Source organism: Grammomys surdaster, unplaced genomic scaffold, assembly GCF_004785775.1.
Source record: "Grammomys surdaster isolate TR1022 unplaced genomic scaffold, NIH_TR_1.0 62, whole genome shotgun sequence".
NCBI lineage: Eukaryota > Metazoa > Chordata > Mammalia > Rodentia > Muridae > Grammomys > Grammomys surdaster.
This window is the reverse complement of record NW_021604564.1, coordinates 12,134,386-12,149,457: the sequence shown is the minus strand read 5'-3', so window position 1 is coordinate 12,149,457 and position 15,072 is coordinate 12,134,386. Positions and strand designations below refer to the sequence as shown.

The 15,072-nt window shown below is 45.5% G+C and overlaps 1 protein-coding gene across 5 annotated transcripts in view; it reads left to right on the top strand.

The window, feature by feature from the left end:
* The window catches only part of Fndc3b (fibronectin type III domain containing 3B), a 291,713-nt gene that overhangs the window by 247,067 nt on the left and 29,574 nt on the right, over window positions 1-15,072 (top strand). For all 5 annotated transcript variants that reach the window (XM_028763225.1, XM_028763232.1, XM_028763211.1 and 2 more), the window contains 4 exons: window positions 26-198; window positions 1,758-1,871; window positions 2,192-2,341; window positions 7,516-7,796. In XM_028763225.1, coding sequence (XP_028619058.1) covers window positions 26-198; window positions 1,758-1,871; window positions 2,192-2,341; window positions 7,516-7,796 — 718 coding nt within the window. The remainder of the gene's footprint in view (window positions 1-25; window positions 199-1,757; window positions 1,872-2,191; window positions 2,342-7,515; window positions 7,797-15,072) is intronic.

Below are 15,072 nucleotides of genomic sequence, written 5' to 3'. Positions count from 1 at the left end.
AAGATGAAAATGTTTACATCCTTAGATGAGCCTGCATCTGAAAGTGGTTGTGAGGTGTCAGAGTACAGTGTGGAAATGACGGAACCTGAGGACGTCGCCTCAGAGGTGTACCACGGACCCGAGCTGGAGTGTACCGTCGGCAACCTGCTTCCTGGGACTGTGTATCGCTTCAGAGTGCGGGCTCTGAATGATGGAGGGGTGAGTATGAGCTTACCTACCACAATCAAAGCACAAGGTGCCTTCGTTACCCTCCTGCCATCCCTCAGCCATGTGTGAATGTTACTCCCTGACAACTGTTAAAGTGTATGTATGTAACAACATCCTTATTTGTAAATCGATGGTGTCACGGTTTCCGGTAGGCCCAACACTACCAAGTTTCTGTCTCTCATTCTTTCCATGAAGTAAGTGTGTGTGTGTGTGTGTGTGTGTGTGTGTGTGTGCGCGCTAATTCATGAAAGTATTTCCTGTTCTCAGTAATTTCGTCACTTGTAAGAATTGGGGCTTCTGATTAGTCCTAGTAATAGTTCTCCAAGGGAACTAACTGGGCAGTGAGTCACGAGAACACCCGCCATATACTGAGTTAGAGCTCAAAACCTACATCTTTAAAAGCTAAGCATGGGGGGATCTCCCTGAAACTTCAGCACTGAGAAGGCAGAGACATGAGGATCTCTGGGCTTACTGGACCTCCTAGGACAACCTCATCTCAGAAAAAGAGGTGGAAAGGGGCTGAGAAGCAGATTGTCTCCCGCCCTCCACTCATACATGTACCTGTACGCACATGAGACACACACAACCTTTCAGTATTATAGCATATAGTCTACGCCTTGGGTTGCTTTGTTCTAGGCAAGTAGGGTGGAACCTGAGGAGAAGGCTGCTTACTTTAGATCTGGTTCCTCTAAAAACTCCATAGTTCTTTGGTCCTTTCCTCTGCTGTCTTGTTTATCTGGTATTTGAGGGGTAGATCAGAAGTTGAGAGGAAGTATGTCTGTGTGATCCACAGAGGAACTGTTCTTTTTTTTTCTTTGAAGAGGCAGAGTGATACAGATTTATGGGATGTAAGCAGCAGAGACATAAGAAGACATGTAGAACAAACTGATGCCAGTCTAGAGTCTAGAGCCTCAGTGTGTGTGTTGCATTTCACCAATTGATGAAATCTACTTTTAAAAGAAGGGGAAAAAGCCAGTTGACAATATAAAGAAAAGGCTTGTCATGTGAGGTCAAGGGCATTCTGACAATCTGTTGCAGCAGCGTAGGTTAGCTGGATATGGTAGGCATCCCTGTACATCCCAGTAGTCAGGAGACTGATGCAGGAGCATCATAGGTACAAGGCTAACGTAGGCTACATGGGAAGACCTTATCTCAAAGTAGTAGTGGAGGGCCAGGGGTGCCAGCCACCAGAACAGATACTCAGAATGTAATAGCCAGTAATCCCAAGAGACTCGTTAAGTTTAAAATGAAACTGCCGTACATAACTTTCTTCATTTCCTTGACTGAATGGTCTTTATTCCTAATGTCACATTAAAGGAAAAACATGCCAACTCTTTAAATTTTTTGAATAAAAAAAATAGACATGTATAACAGATGTTTACCTATCAGGGAAAGAGCAGTAGTTTATCCATATACTTCTTAAAGTAAAGAACATCAGATAATATTTTTACATTAATGATACTGTTGACCTTACTTTTAATTATAAGTTTTTATATGTACACACATGCAGAGACCATTCTGACATTCAAACACATATTCTTCTCTTTCAGTACGGTCCCTACTCTGATGTGTCAGAAATCACCACTGCCGCAGGGCCCCCTGGGCAGTGCAGAGCACCATGTGTTTCCTTCACGCCTGATGGCTGCGTCCTGGTAGTTTGGGAGGTGAGTCTGATAAATGCTGCCCATCTGTTTCTGTTTCTTCTACCTTTGCCCCCAAATACAAGCTGTAAGGATGCCACAAAGCCAAAGTGTGCATGGGGGGTGGGGGTGGGGGGGGTCGTGAGCGTGTGTGTGAGTGCATGTGACTTTTTGTCCGTATACAAGCAAATCTCCCTTTGACAATCAGTTGTATCATTTCCAATTGTGGAAGTGGTCAGAGCTGAGAGGAGGCTGCGTGTCACCTCTTACCTTTCCTTTATTGGCTTATCCTGGAGTATGGTGCTCTCATCTCAGTGAAATGACTACAGACATCTGCCCTGCAGAGCCCCGAGAGCCCTGGTGCCGACATCTCCGAGTACAGGTTGGAATGGGGAGAAGATGAGGAATCCTTAGAACTCATTTATCACGGTCCAGACACCTGCTTTGAGATACGAGATCTGTTGCCGGCTGCACAGTACTGCTGCAGACTGCAGGTAGGTGAACACCCGACTCTACTCCTAAAGACAGGCATTTGCTGAAAGATGCTTCAGAAAAGCGGCTGAAGGCTATGGAGGAGGGATCACAAGGGAGAGTCCTCTGAGGGGCTGGGCAGATGGCTCCCTCAGAACAATGTTTACCACACAAGCATGAAGACAGGAGTTCAGACTCCCGACAGACTGATAACAGTTAGGTGCTATACTACTTTTCTGTAACTCCAGCATTGGGGGTGGGTGGGTAGATACAGGTCAGTTCCAGAGAGCAGCCAGTAGCCTAACTGGTGAGCTCCATTTTCAGTGAAAGACTTTGTCTCAGAAAATAAGATGGAAAACAGAGGAAGATACACCTGATGTTGATCTGTGTCCTACACACACACACACACAGTGGGCACATCTGCACATATACATAATTCCTTATACACACAAGGTGTTTTACAATTGATTTTGTCTCTTCTAGGAGGTCATAGCATGTTAGAGCAAACCCAGGATCTTCTCTGCTTGTCTTCACAGTAGCACTATGGTCCATACTGTTTTCCAGTGCAGTGGACAAGCGGCTGGACCCAAGGGGAGGGGCTCCCACTTCCTGAGGAAGATGCATTCTAGTTCCACCTCTGTGGGAAAGCAGTGTGGAATTGGCACACAGACAGGAAACTTATATACCAGTTGTAAAACTGCACTAAAAACACAAAAACATATACTTCATTCATTTGAACTAGTTGCTGTCTTACTTTCTTTCCTATTGCTCTTGATAGAATGATCTAATAAAAGCAACTAATAACTATTTTAAGTCAAAATAAGGGAGAAAGGGTTTATTCTGGCTCCCAGTTTAAAGATACAGCATAGCAGCATAGCAGGCTTGAAGCTGCCAGTCGTATCGCATCTGGTCAGAAAGCCGAGTGTTGAACACACGCTGGTACTCATATATATGGTACTCCACGCATATAGTCTAGGATCCCACCCTAGGGATAGCACCACCCAGGCCTTCCTACCCTCTAAACAGAAATCTAGGCAATCTCCATAATCATGCCCAGAGGCCATTTCCCTAGTGAGGTAGGGTCTTTCAAGTTGACAGTTAACCAGAACCATCGCATCAAGGTCATGCAGGGCTGCTTCCCTTTAAGTTTTTGTCTGGGAACACAAACTGTGGCATCTGGAGCACTAGTTCATAGTCTGACTCTAAGAGTATTAATTATGGCAGATATCCTTTACATTAGTAACTTGGGTTTCTCCTTTATAAACTCTCAGTATCCAGAGACTCCCGAGGCAGGATCCATTTCTTCCCATTATTCAAAAGTGATTTCTGAACACTGTTTTCTTTGGGGTGGAAGGATGCCCAGGAAAGAGAGAAGGTTCATTGCTGCAGTCGCTGCCCTGAGGCAGCCTGTCATGGAGCACATTTCCATTTCAATAGATAAAGAAGCAAAGATGCCAAGCTTATGTGGCCATGCTCAGCCTGCAGCAAGGGGCGTGGTAGATGTGCACTTAGCATCCTGGCCTCGTTACAGATGCATTCCCTTCGTAAATTAAGTTCCCAGGTTACCAAAGCCTTTTCCCTTGAGTTTGGGGCCTGCTTCATTGTAAACATTTCTCATTGGTTGCCTTTGTTGGGCAGTGCCCTCCATTCCTTTGTGAATGTACCACACATGGTGTCATTAGCCCTGTGTCAGCAAATCCAGGTCACAGCACATTATCTGATCCTGCATCAGTAAGGCTAAGTCACTGGAGAAAGAAAGGGACACTGAACGAGCACCACATTGCTGTTGGAGCTGCTTGCTGTCCGTTAGAGCCCTGCCCTGTGCTGCAGAGCTTTGTCTCCTTGTTTCTATGCCCTCTGCTTCCCTCTTTTCCTGAAGGACACACGGTTTCGCTCAGTATTGGCTTCCCCAAACTGTTTTAAAAGACACTGTGATCAGAATATAACTTGCAAAATAATAGCCCTGTGTCTCTGGTTGGCAGTCAGAGGTAGAAAGTGTTTTTTAAATTCCTGTGCTTGTCAAGAATTGGATAAGACCCTATCTATGGCACGAGGCTAGCACTTCTCATACCACCATTACTAGGCTGAAGAAACACTGCCAGGAGCCAGTCTCTGCTCTCTGCTGACTTCTTGGTATCTGTGAACTCTCTAGAAATGGCAAATGCGGCCACTTGACATTCTTTTGTGGTCAAGCCCACCCTGTATATCCTTTTGAGTATTTGACATTTCAAAAAATTATTTTCATAACTATTCAGTTTTGTAAAAGGTGATTTAATCATTTCTTGTTTTGCTCAGGAATTTTTGTCTTGTTCCTTGAGGATATTTTAATTAAGAAGTTTCATAGGTCAGAGTGCTAGGCCTTGGGTTGAGTCCCCAGCCACCCCCAACCATGCACACACACAAAAGAATTACCAAAGTAAATATTCACAAGAGGCATTTGTACATCATGGCTATTGTATTGCTTAGTAAAAACTGCTCTTACGTTTCCTTTGAAAACTTCAAATTAGAAGAATGTAAATCAAGAGTTTTCTATACAGCCAAGCCTGCCAAGGGAAGCGAGACAATGAGCTGAACCCCCAGATGGAACAGGAACAGGGCCGGAAATGTGGGAAGGCCTGAGTTAGGTGTCGGTGGTTCATAGTGCTGCCCAAGGATACTTTCCAGGCCATTTTTGCCTTTTGACCTTTTTCTTGTTAGATTTTATTTATTTTTATGTCATGTGCATGAGTGTTTGCCTGACTGCTTGTCTGTGCACCGTGTGCATGCAGTACCCACATAGACCTGAAGAGGGCTATAGTTACAGCCAGTTGTGAGCTACCACATGAGTCCTGGCGATTGAATTCAGGTCCTCTGGAAGTGCGGCCTGTGTGCTTACCCACTAAGCCGCCTGTGTCTCCAGCCCCAGTTGCTTGGTTTTTATCATTATTCTTGAGCAAGTGAAATTCGGGGTCTAGAAGAAGCAGATATTACTTTTCCTGTAGCTCTTCTGTGCACCTAAAACTAGCTCAAGATAAGGAGTTTCGAGAAATTGGGGAATGGCTGCTGTTTGTGGTTTTCCCAGTTGGGAGTTTAAGGTGCCTAGTGTTGTCCTATGTGGCTTCCCCAGAATGTCACCTCCTAACCAGTACATTCTGAACAGGCATCCGGGGCTCAGCAGTACCAACCCATCTGCTCACTGAGGGACCAGGCGGCAGAGATGACTGGACCTGTCAAATGATGCCCTGGAGATCTGAGCTAAATTCCCACTGTGAAAGCCTTCTCCCTCCCCCCAACCCCCATTGCCAAGAGCATCCCAGGCTGTCACATAAGCTTTCAGCTTCAATCTTCTACAGCAGAAGATCAGGAATTAAATTAAATATCAAAATGCAGGTTTTTAAAATAATTTTTCAGGTTAAAGTTCTTGGGGAAAAGGCTGTGAAGGGTCATTCATAATGAAATAATACTGTCTCAGAACACTATCATTCAGCGCTAGTGGAGGTTCATAAAAGCAAGTATCCGTAGCCTGTCTTTTGTTTTGGGGTTCTGTTGTTCTTTAATTAACAAATGAAAGAACTGTAAGCTTTATTGTATGCCTTAAAAATTAAGATTTGTGTCCCTAGTTTTTCCATTTGTGCTGATACATTCTCAGGAGTGAATGAGACTGGCTTTTATCGCTTTCATTTCTTTGAAATGTTTCCTTTCTCATGTGTACCAGTGTTTGCTTGTGTGCGTGTGTAAGTGTATCACACATCTCCGGTGCCTGCTGAGGCCAGAAGGTGTCAAATCTCCTGAAAGTAGAGCTACAGCAGATGTGGATGCTGGGAATCAACCAGTATCCTCAACTGCGGTACCAACTGTCCAGCACGGTACCAACTGTCCAGCCCTGGGTTTCTTGTTGTTATAAGAAAGCTGCCAAATATTTTAACCTTTGTAAGAGAAAAATACTTGTATAGCATTTATGGAGCATGTCTTCATGTCAGGCTCTGGGTTGTCAGACGCTACAGTGGACCAGGCACACAGATACATAAGCTGTGTTAGTCGTCAGTGTCCTGATGAAGTGTGGATGAAGACGGGAAGAGATCATGGCGGTTGGGACAGGAAGTGATTACAAGGCGGAATGAGCTGCTCAGCCAGAGTTTGTAGGGAGGACCTGAGGTGAACAACAAAGGCACAGGTCCTGAGTAGGCCGTCAAGGTATGCTTGACGCCTGTGTGGCACATCCAGGAGCAGGCAGAGCCAGCAACAGTAAGAACAGTGGAGGAAGTCCAAGTGCTATTGGGTGTTTCTGAGGAACCATGACGAGCAGCACATGGCATCTCCCTGTGCTCCTGTAATACAGGGCTTGCATCTTCATTTTTAGTAAAGCAGAATCCATCGAAGGGATTTAAACTATAAGCCCTGACTCATGGCTAGAGAGGGAGCCCAGTGGTTAAAAGCTCATAGTGTTCTTCCAGTGGACCCGAGTTTGATTCCCAGCCTTCATGTAACTCCAGCTGCAGGGATCCAACTCCTCCTCTGGCCATGTTGGTCAAACGTGTATACATGTGACATATACTCAGACACATACATATAAATAAAAATAAAATTGAAAAGCAAAGTAAGTCCTGGCTGGCATCTAATCTCTGTGAGCATAGGTTCTAGGGCAGAGCCTGTGCAGATACCAGGGAGAGTCATGACACTGACTAGAGAGAAGGTAGTTGGGCTAGTGTGACTTCTGATAGGGCAGGACATGGCTATGAGAGGAAAACATGTGTCCCCAGGAACTCTACCCCAACAGCCTGGAGGATGGGGACTATGATGGGAGATACAGTGGGGGCATTGGGGTCCACTGCCAGACACCAGCTCTGCCCCAGCCCTGTGTCCACTCTGTGTCCTGGAGGAGGAGCCCCTCAGTGCTTGTCTGGACTCACCCTCTGTGTGCCTTGCACTGAATTGGGAAGAGCCATGCAATAAAGGATCTGTGGTGCCAACTGGGTGTGGAGAAGGGATGTCTCCAAGCAACAGGGTACACATATGCCACCCTAGACATCAGGACAGAGCTGGAGAGCAGTTAAGGATGACCTCTGACTTTAACATGTATGTGCATGTACGCATGAACATGTACACACATTCACCATATATACTGCCCCCACTCAAAACACCTTAACATTTGTTAATATGGAGGTCCTAGCATGTGAGATGGCGCACTGTGACTTGGCCACACTCTTCTGTTTTCCAGGCCCTCAATCCAGCAGGCGCAGGGCCGTATAGTGAGCTTGTCCACTGCCAGACCCCAGCCTCTGCCCCCGACCCCGTCTCCACTCTGTGTGTCCTGGAAGAGGAGCCCCTCAGTGCCCACCTGGACTCACCCTCTGTGTGCCTTGTACTGAACTGGGAAGAGCCGTGCAATAATGGGTCTGAAATCGTTGCTTACAACATCGATCTGGGAGACACCTGCTTTACTGTGGGCAACACTACCACACACGTGATGAAGAACCTCCTTCCAGAAACTACATACCGGTGAGTGAAAAAGCTGCTGCCAAAGGACCACCTGGTCCACGGTGTCCGTTCCAGGGCTGAAAACCCTTACAAAGTTACTGCATCCCAGCCTTTCCCCAGCCTTTCCTTTTTAACAAATTTAAAAGGACTAAATGAAATATAGCCCAAGAGCCGATATTGCTTCTTACATACAGTAAGTGATAGTTTCCCATAATTTATAGCTACTCAAGGAGAATTTCACCTCACCCTTGGGTCATTTTTCCCTCCTGTGCCCTTGGTCTTCCCTTTTGCTTCATATATTTTCTCTGTGATTCTTATCACTGCAGCCAGCAGGACATCTCACTGGGAGAGATCTAAAAAGCATCTCTTAATAATGGAGTGTGGCCCACGGGGGTCCTGGCTTTCAGTGTGTGCATGACTGTATGCGTGGATTATTGGGTTGCAGGAACATCAGCCAGGCTCGGGTACTGGTCTACAGACCAGGTATCCTCTGTGTGCCTTTCCCCATAAGAAGACACCAAGATGATTCTCCAGGCAGGTTCCTAATAAGGAATAAATGAGTGTGTTGAATGTGTAAACTGAGCTGCAGCCACATAGCAGGTTTCCAGCGGCCTGGTCATGGTAAATTATCTTCCAACACAACTTGTACTTCCTGGGGCTGGGGATGGCAAAAGGCAAGCAGATGGGATCACTGCTTCTGAAAGCCTGTCATTTCTTTCATGTTTTCTGCAGTGCTTTCTCATATTCTATCACATTCTAGTCTCTGTGTGTGTGTGTGTGTGTGTGTGTGTGTGTGTGTGTGTACATGCACACATGTGGGTACATTTGTGTGTGTGCACTTGTGTATATACATTGTGTGTATACATGTATGTGTGTATATGCATGTATATGCATGCCTGTAGAAACCAGAGGGACCTTTGATGATGTTCTTGCTTGGGTGGTCTCTACCTTTTTTTTCTGGTTTGGCTTGGTTTGAGATATCTGGTTTTTGTTTGTTCTTTTGCTTTTGGTTTGAGTTGGTTTTCTTTGATACTACATAGTTCTGGCAGCCCTAGAACTCAGTATGCAGACCTGGCTGGCCTTGAATTCCTAAAGATCCATCTTCCTCGCCTCTCAAGTGCCTATGCCTCAATATCAGCTCCTGCCGCTGGCCTGGGGCTAGAAGCTTAGTGTGGGCTGTCTGCACGGCCACCCTTCTCTGCCTCCCCACTGCTGGGATTAAAGGATGTTGCCATACACTTGGCTTTTTTTTATACGTACATTCTGAGACTTGAACTCAGATTCTCATGCTGACAGGGCAAGCTGTTTGCTTAGTAAGCTCTCTGTCCAGCCCTAGACTGTCTCTCTTATCCCCAGAAGCTGGAGAGGGAGGGAGGCTGCTCAGCAGCTGCCAAGGGCTAGAGGCATAATCCTGGCGTTTCATACTATCCATCTCTCCTTCTGCACGTACTCCTTCATCAGTTCTCAGAGCAGCAACAGAATTTCCCTTGTTTGCTTTATACACTTTCATTATATTGTGAAATATATTATATTATATATTTCATTATATATGTGCCTGGTAGGCTTAGAGAGCTCTCAGAGATCTCAAGGACTCGTAAATGACAACTGTGGAGAACAGGTGCCCAACAGTGAAAGGAGCGTTATGCACAAACACCTGCTGGGGTGTGAAAGAGGAAGCCCATGGTCCCCATAGAGTCACAAGAATGGAAAGAGGTAGTCTAGTGAGATCTGGGGCTGTGACTCAACACAGAGTCCATGTTACACACATGCAGCCATGTACTCCGTGCTTAACCATCAGATCCACACGAAAGCAGGCCCTCCGGTCAGAACCGAATGAAGAGGAACTGGGCTGATGCGACAGTAAAGGTGTTTGCCTCTGGAGTACATTTGCTTACTGTAGAGAAGTCTACAGAACACATGGCTCTGTGAGTCTAGGTCTCAGAAACAATGGTAGCAGTTATAGTGAACCCTGGTAGTGACTGTTTCAAAACATCTAAGGCCTGGTTAACTTTTACCTCACCTTTTTCTGTTCAATAAATTAGTTAAAATACCAGTAAGAAGATCACCATGTATAAGGTTAGGTAAAGAACTTGTGAGATTAATTTTTAAATATTTTTATTTAATGTGCATGTTGCCTGCGTGTACCACGTTCATGCAGTGCCCAAGTATCCCTTGGAGTTTTAGACAGTTGTAACCCTCCATGTAGGTGCTGAGAATTGAACATGGGCCCTCTGGAAGAGCAGCCAGTAGTGCCATAAACTACTAAATCATCTCTTCAGCTCTCTTCATTCTGTCTATTTGTTTATTTAAGTATAGAAGTCCCCTGTTCTTCTCCCCAGGCTAGATGGCTGGCTGTAGTAAATCTGCTGGCATGGCGAGATAGCAGATCCAGCTCTTCCCCATCACTGCTGTCAGAACTACCCATTAAGGTTTGCTGGCACAACCTGTATTTGAAATTGACTGGAATTAAAAAGCAATCTTTAAAAGTATTACATTTAAGTTTAGAACTGTATCTGAAATTGAATTTGTGTTTTAGATCGAAGAGGAAAAGTGAAAACAGCTTTCCTCTGCACATTTCTTGCCAAGCAGAGTCGCAAACGATAAGCTGAGAGAGACTTGGGGTCACCTGCTATCACCGCTCCTGTCCAGGGCCTGAGCAGCTCCATGACCGGGCAGTGGTCCATCTGTGGCTCCCCAGGCAGTCCAGACCATCCTGTGAACTTTAGCAACCCCCCTCTGTGTGTAAAGCCGCTTACTTCATTTGGCCCTGCCTCCTCCAGCAATGCTCTCAGAAGTCGAAATACCTTCTTGGGAGTGGCAGAGCTAGTGCCCCCTGTTCCCCCTGGAGACTTCCATGAGAATGGACAAAGGATCAGGCCTTGCCTCATGCCCAAAAAGTTAGGAAGGAGACCCAGACTCAGAAAAGTAAATTCATGAAATACAGGACACTCTGGCTGTGTGTGGATGTTAGCTCTAATTTTCCTATGGGGTGAGTGGCTGAGGGCAGCATACTAGAAAGGGGCCCTGACACAGGGAGAAAGAAGCCACGTGGGCAAGGGATCAAACACACATGAGGAAAGTAAAAGGGGAAATGCTGGGAGGACCAAAGCTTAGCGGGATGAAGTCAGGATCCTGCAGGGTCAGACAGAAGTGTGTGTGAGTGAAATGTCCTAGGGAACCTGCTGCTTCGAGTGCAGAAAAGAATAACCTGGGTGTGCTGGCACCTGACTTTCATCCCTGTGTCTAGAGGCAGACACAAGTGGATCTCTGTGACTTGGAGGCCAGCATGGTCTACATAGCAAGCTCTGGACCAGCTAGAGTTAGTACCTCATGAGTCTCTGCCTAAAACAAACAAAAGAAAAATAAGATTGTTGCTCAAGAATAGCTCAGCCGTTAACAGTGTGTACTATCCTTTCGAAGGAGCTAAGTTCAGCTCCAGCACCTATGTCAGGTAGCTCAGAACCATCTGCCCCTATAAAATTCAGCTTTAGAGAATCCAGTGTCTTCTTCTGCTCTCCATGGACACCCACAGGCATATGCCATACACAGAGGTTAACAAAAAATTAGAACAGTAAAAGAATTTTAAATAAAATTTAGGGCTGGCAATATAGCTCAGCAGGTAAAGGTGACTGCTGCCATGGTAGCTAACATGAGCCCAACCCCCAGAGCTGACATGGTAGAATAAGGGAACTGACTCTAGCAACTGGTCTCTGACCTCTACCGTGGTATGTTTGTGAACACACACACACACACACATACACACACACACATTGATAAATGTAAAAATTAATTAAATAAAAACTTTTAAAGAGAGAGAGAAAAAGATGTATCTTAATCATGAAGGTTGGCCCTGAGATAGAAGGCCGTCATTTGGAGTCTACAAGGTGAATGGCATTAAGTCCCCTGAGGTGCACAAACCCTGCCAGCAGGAGGTAGAGGCAGATTTGAAACTAAAATCCAGACTCGTTCTTCCCCATATCAACCTTCCTGTTGTACAACTCCTTATGCCAAACTGTGACTTCAGAACTTGTGACAAGTTGTTAGTGGGTCTTGGGTAGAACTTGATGGCAGCTATTACTGAGAACACTACCCTGTAAAAACAAACAGACAAAAATGCCTCGCTGGGCATTAGCCTCCCATGAGAAGCATGTTGCTGTGTGAAAACCTTTGTCCTGGCGTGTCAGTGCATGTGTAGGTTGAGAGTGTACGTGTCTGAGCTGCACTTCTATGAACTATGGCTTAGTGGGCTCCTTCAGGTGTCTCACCAGCCTTATCACCCCATTCCCGACTAGTGTGACTTCCCGGTGGCCTCCCTCATTATCCTCTCCTGACAGTCTGTCTCCTGGTGGCCTCTCTTGGCACAGCAGTGATCCATCTGCTTGCGGGGGGGAGCGGGCTGCAGCCTTCCTCTCAACATCCTGAACTGCTAGTGAGGTCACCGAAGATCACAGCGTCATTATATGTCTGACTCACACTGAGCTGCTAAACAACGAAAAATTAAAATGGGTTTGTTTGGTATGCTCACTTATGCCCGTTTTTGCTAAGTAAAAGGGGGGTGAAAATAACGTTTATTGAGTCCTTACTATGTAATAAGCACCCTGGCCACTGCTGAAATGAATCATATGCCACTCAGCCATAATGAGATGTGGGTGGGTTTTGTAGGCAGAGCCAAATTCTGAATTGTGACCCAGTCTCTCACTTACGCCTCTGCCATCTGAGGAAGTCATTCATGCCTCTGTTGCCTCAACTGTGAAATGGGGTTAAAATTGCCAATCCCCTGGCAGTGTTGCCTGTGTTACATGAGGTTTTAAGCTACCTTCTGAGATTAGACACATGTGTTTTAGGTAGAAAAAAAATTGAGGCAGGAGTCAGGCAGTTTCGATGATACGGGTTGGTTTAGGTTGGCTTGCCTGGGGATAGTATTGTTGTCTCACTGAGGCATCAGGAGGGGCTTGGCAGAGGCCAGTCCAGCCTCCATCAAGAGAGGCCTCTCCAGACAGCTGGCTCTGACTCCATTTTTCCCTCACAAAAGGAATTTTCTATTGTCCCTTTTAGAAGATTCCTGCTAGCCATGGTCTTAGTCTCTTAGTTACAGGGAAGCGTAGAACAAGATGCTTGTAAGAAGCTTGTCCCTGGGTCTGCGCCGCCCCAGGCTTCCGGGGCCCTGATCTCAGTCACCTCAGCCCACTCAGCAGCCTGAGGCCTGGGTGGCTGACCTATTAAGGAGTCACCTTCTTTCCCCAAGGACAATTTGTTTTGAACATCATTCTTCTTTTAATGTAGTTGCTATCGGAAGTCTGACTGCGTGTGTAAAAAGTACACTGTGGAAGGCTCTATGACCTTCTGAAGCCAGAAGCTACTTGGCATCCAGAATGATACTGTGATAGTGGATTTTTCAATCCAGGCTGAAAGACATGCTCCGTAATTTGGCTTAATCATCAGTGGTAGCATACTGATGAATATTGCAGACTTGTGGAAAGGTCAGTTTCTTTTCACAGTAACCTGGCCAAGATACTATCAGCTCAGGATTACGTCACTTTCTTAAGTCAGAAGCAATATTCTGCTTCCCTTGTATTTCATTTGAATTCCTTTAAATTTCAAAAACTGATAAAATGCACCTTTTTTTTTAAGATAAATCTGTAAATCCTACCTGAGTTTTGGGATTAACATGTTACTTTAGCTAAAGACGAATCTTGCCAATTGAAGATTTGGAAGCGATCTTAATAATTTAATAAAACGCAAACCTTATTTTTCTTTTTCCGTCTGTGAAGTGAACTCCTGGTTGTTATCCAAGTTAGTATGTTGTGTTCAGTGCTCTTCCACAGAAACTGAGACATAGGGAATTATGGCCATACCCTGGAAACAATGTGGTGGCTACCTTCATCCTTCCCAGCCTCTGAGCATCCTCGGCTGCGCAGCCAGCGTTTTCCCTAGAGACTAAGACAGCTTGACTTTATCAGATCCTCAGCTCAATCTCAACAGAAGTGTTATTTTGTCATCAGGAAGAATTAATGTTAGCTCAGCACATTGGTGACATGGATAGCTGTTTCCTAGGGCTCACTGACACACCATGTATGTTTGTAAAGGGGTGGGTAGTTAGAGTGAGCTTTCCCAAGACCCGGTTAATAGTTTCAGGAGCAAATTGCCAAATAAAGTGAATTTAAAGTTGCTGGCTCTTAGCCAGGCGGTGGTGACGCACACCTTTAATCCCAGTACTTGGGAGGCAGAGGCAGGCAGATTTCTGAGTTCGAGAGTTCGAGTCTAGCCTGGTCAACAGAGTGAGTTCCAGGACAGCCAGGGCTACACAGAGAGACCCTGTCTCGAAAAACCAAACAACAAGTTGCTGGCTCTTATTGGAAGAGAACAGTTGGTGACCTGAATATGTGGTTTAAATAAAAATTATCCCTGGGTTGGATTCATAGCCATGTTAGGTCCAAATTTTGACAAGAAAATACAGAGTGCCAGATACAGGAAGAGTCTGAACCAAAAGTGAACCAGTGCACACTCACACTGACCACATCCCACACGTAGGTCAGTGTGAGCCACTCAACACTGCTGTGCTAGCTCTGGTTCCCTCCACTGTCAAGTAGACAGACGTTCTGGCCTTGTGGTTAGGAATGAGACGAGGCACCGTGATATGAAGTCCAGGCCTCTGCTTTTGTAACCTACATCAAGAACTCCATAAAGCACCATTTTGGAATTCACCAGCATCCTTTTGGCCACTTTGACTCCCTTTCTGATTGAGTCAGGTGGAAAGATACTAAGAATTAAATGCATGCCCCATTCTCCTCATCTCTTTAATCCACTGTCAGTTCAGCACAGGTGGTGTCGTGCTCATTCTATTGGTGAAGGAACTGCTGCTTGAAGGTATTAAATGACTTCTAAAGAGCCTGCAAAAGGAAGGGCAGGATTGTCACAGCAGCTATGTCAGCACAGGATTCTTGGTGGCCCTGGTAGCTGATGGTGTGTTATGCAAATGAAAATGAAGTGGCAGTGGCAGTAGATGGAACCAGTTAGAAATCACAGGCCTAGAGAGTCAAGAGCCCAGTCCTTACTAAAGGACTGTAGACCAGCGGTTCTCAACCTTCCTCATGCTGTGACACTTTAATACAGTTCCTCATGGTGCAGTGAGCCCCAACCATAAAATTATTTTCATTGCTACCTCATAACTGTAATTTTGTTTCTGTTATGAATCAGAATGTAAAGATCTGATATGCAGAATATCTGATTATGTGACCTTTGTGAAAGGGTCATTTTTACCCCCAAAGAGGTCACAACCCACAGATTGAAAACTGCT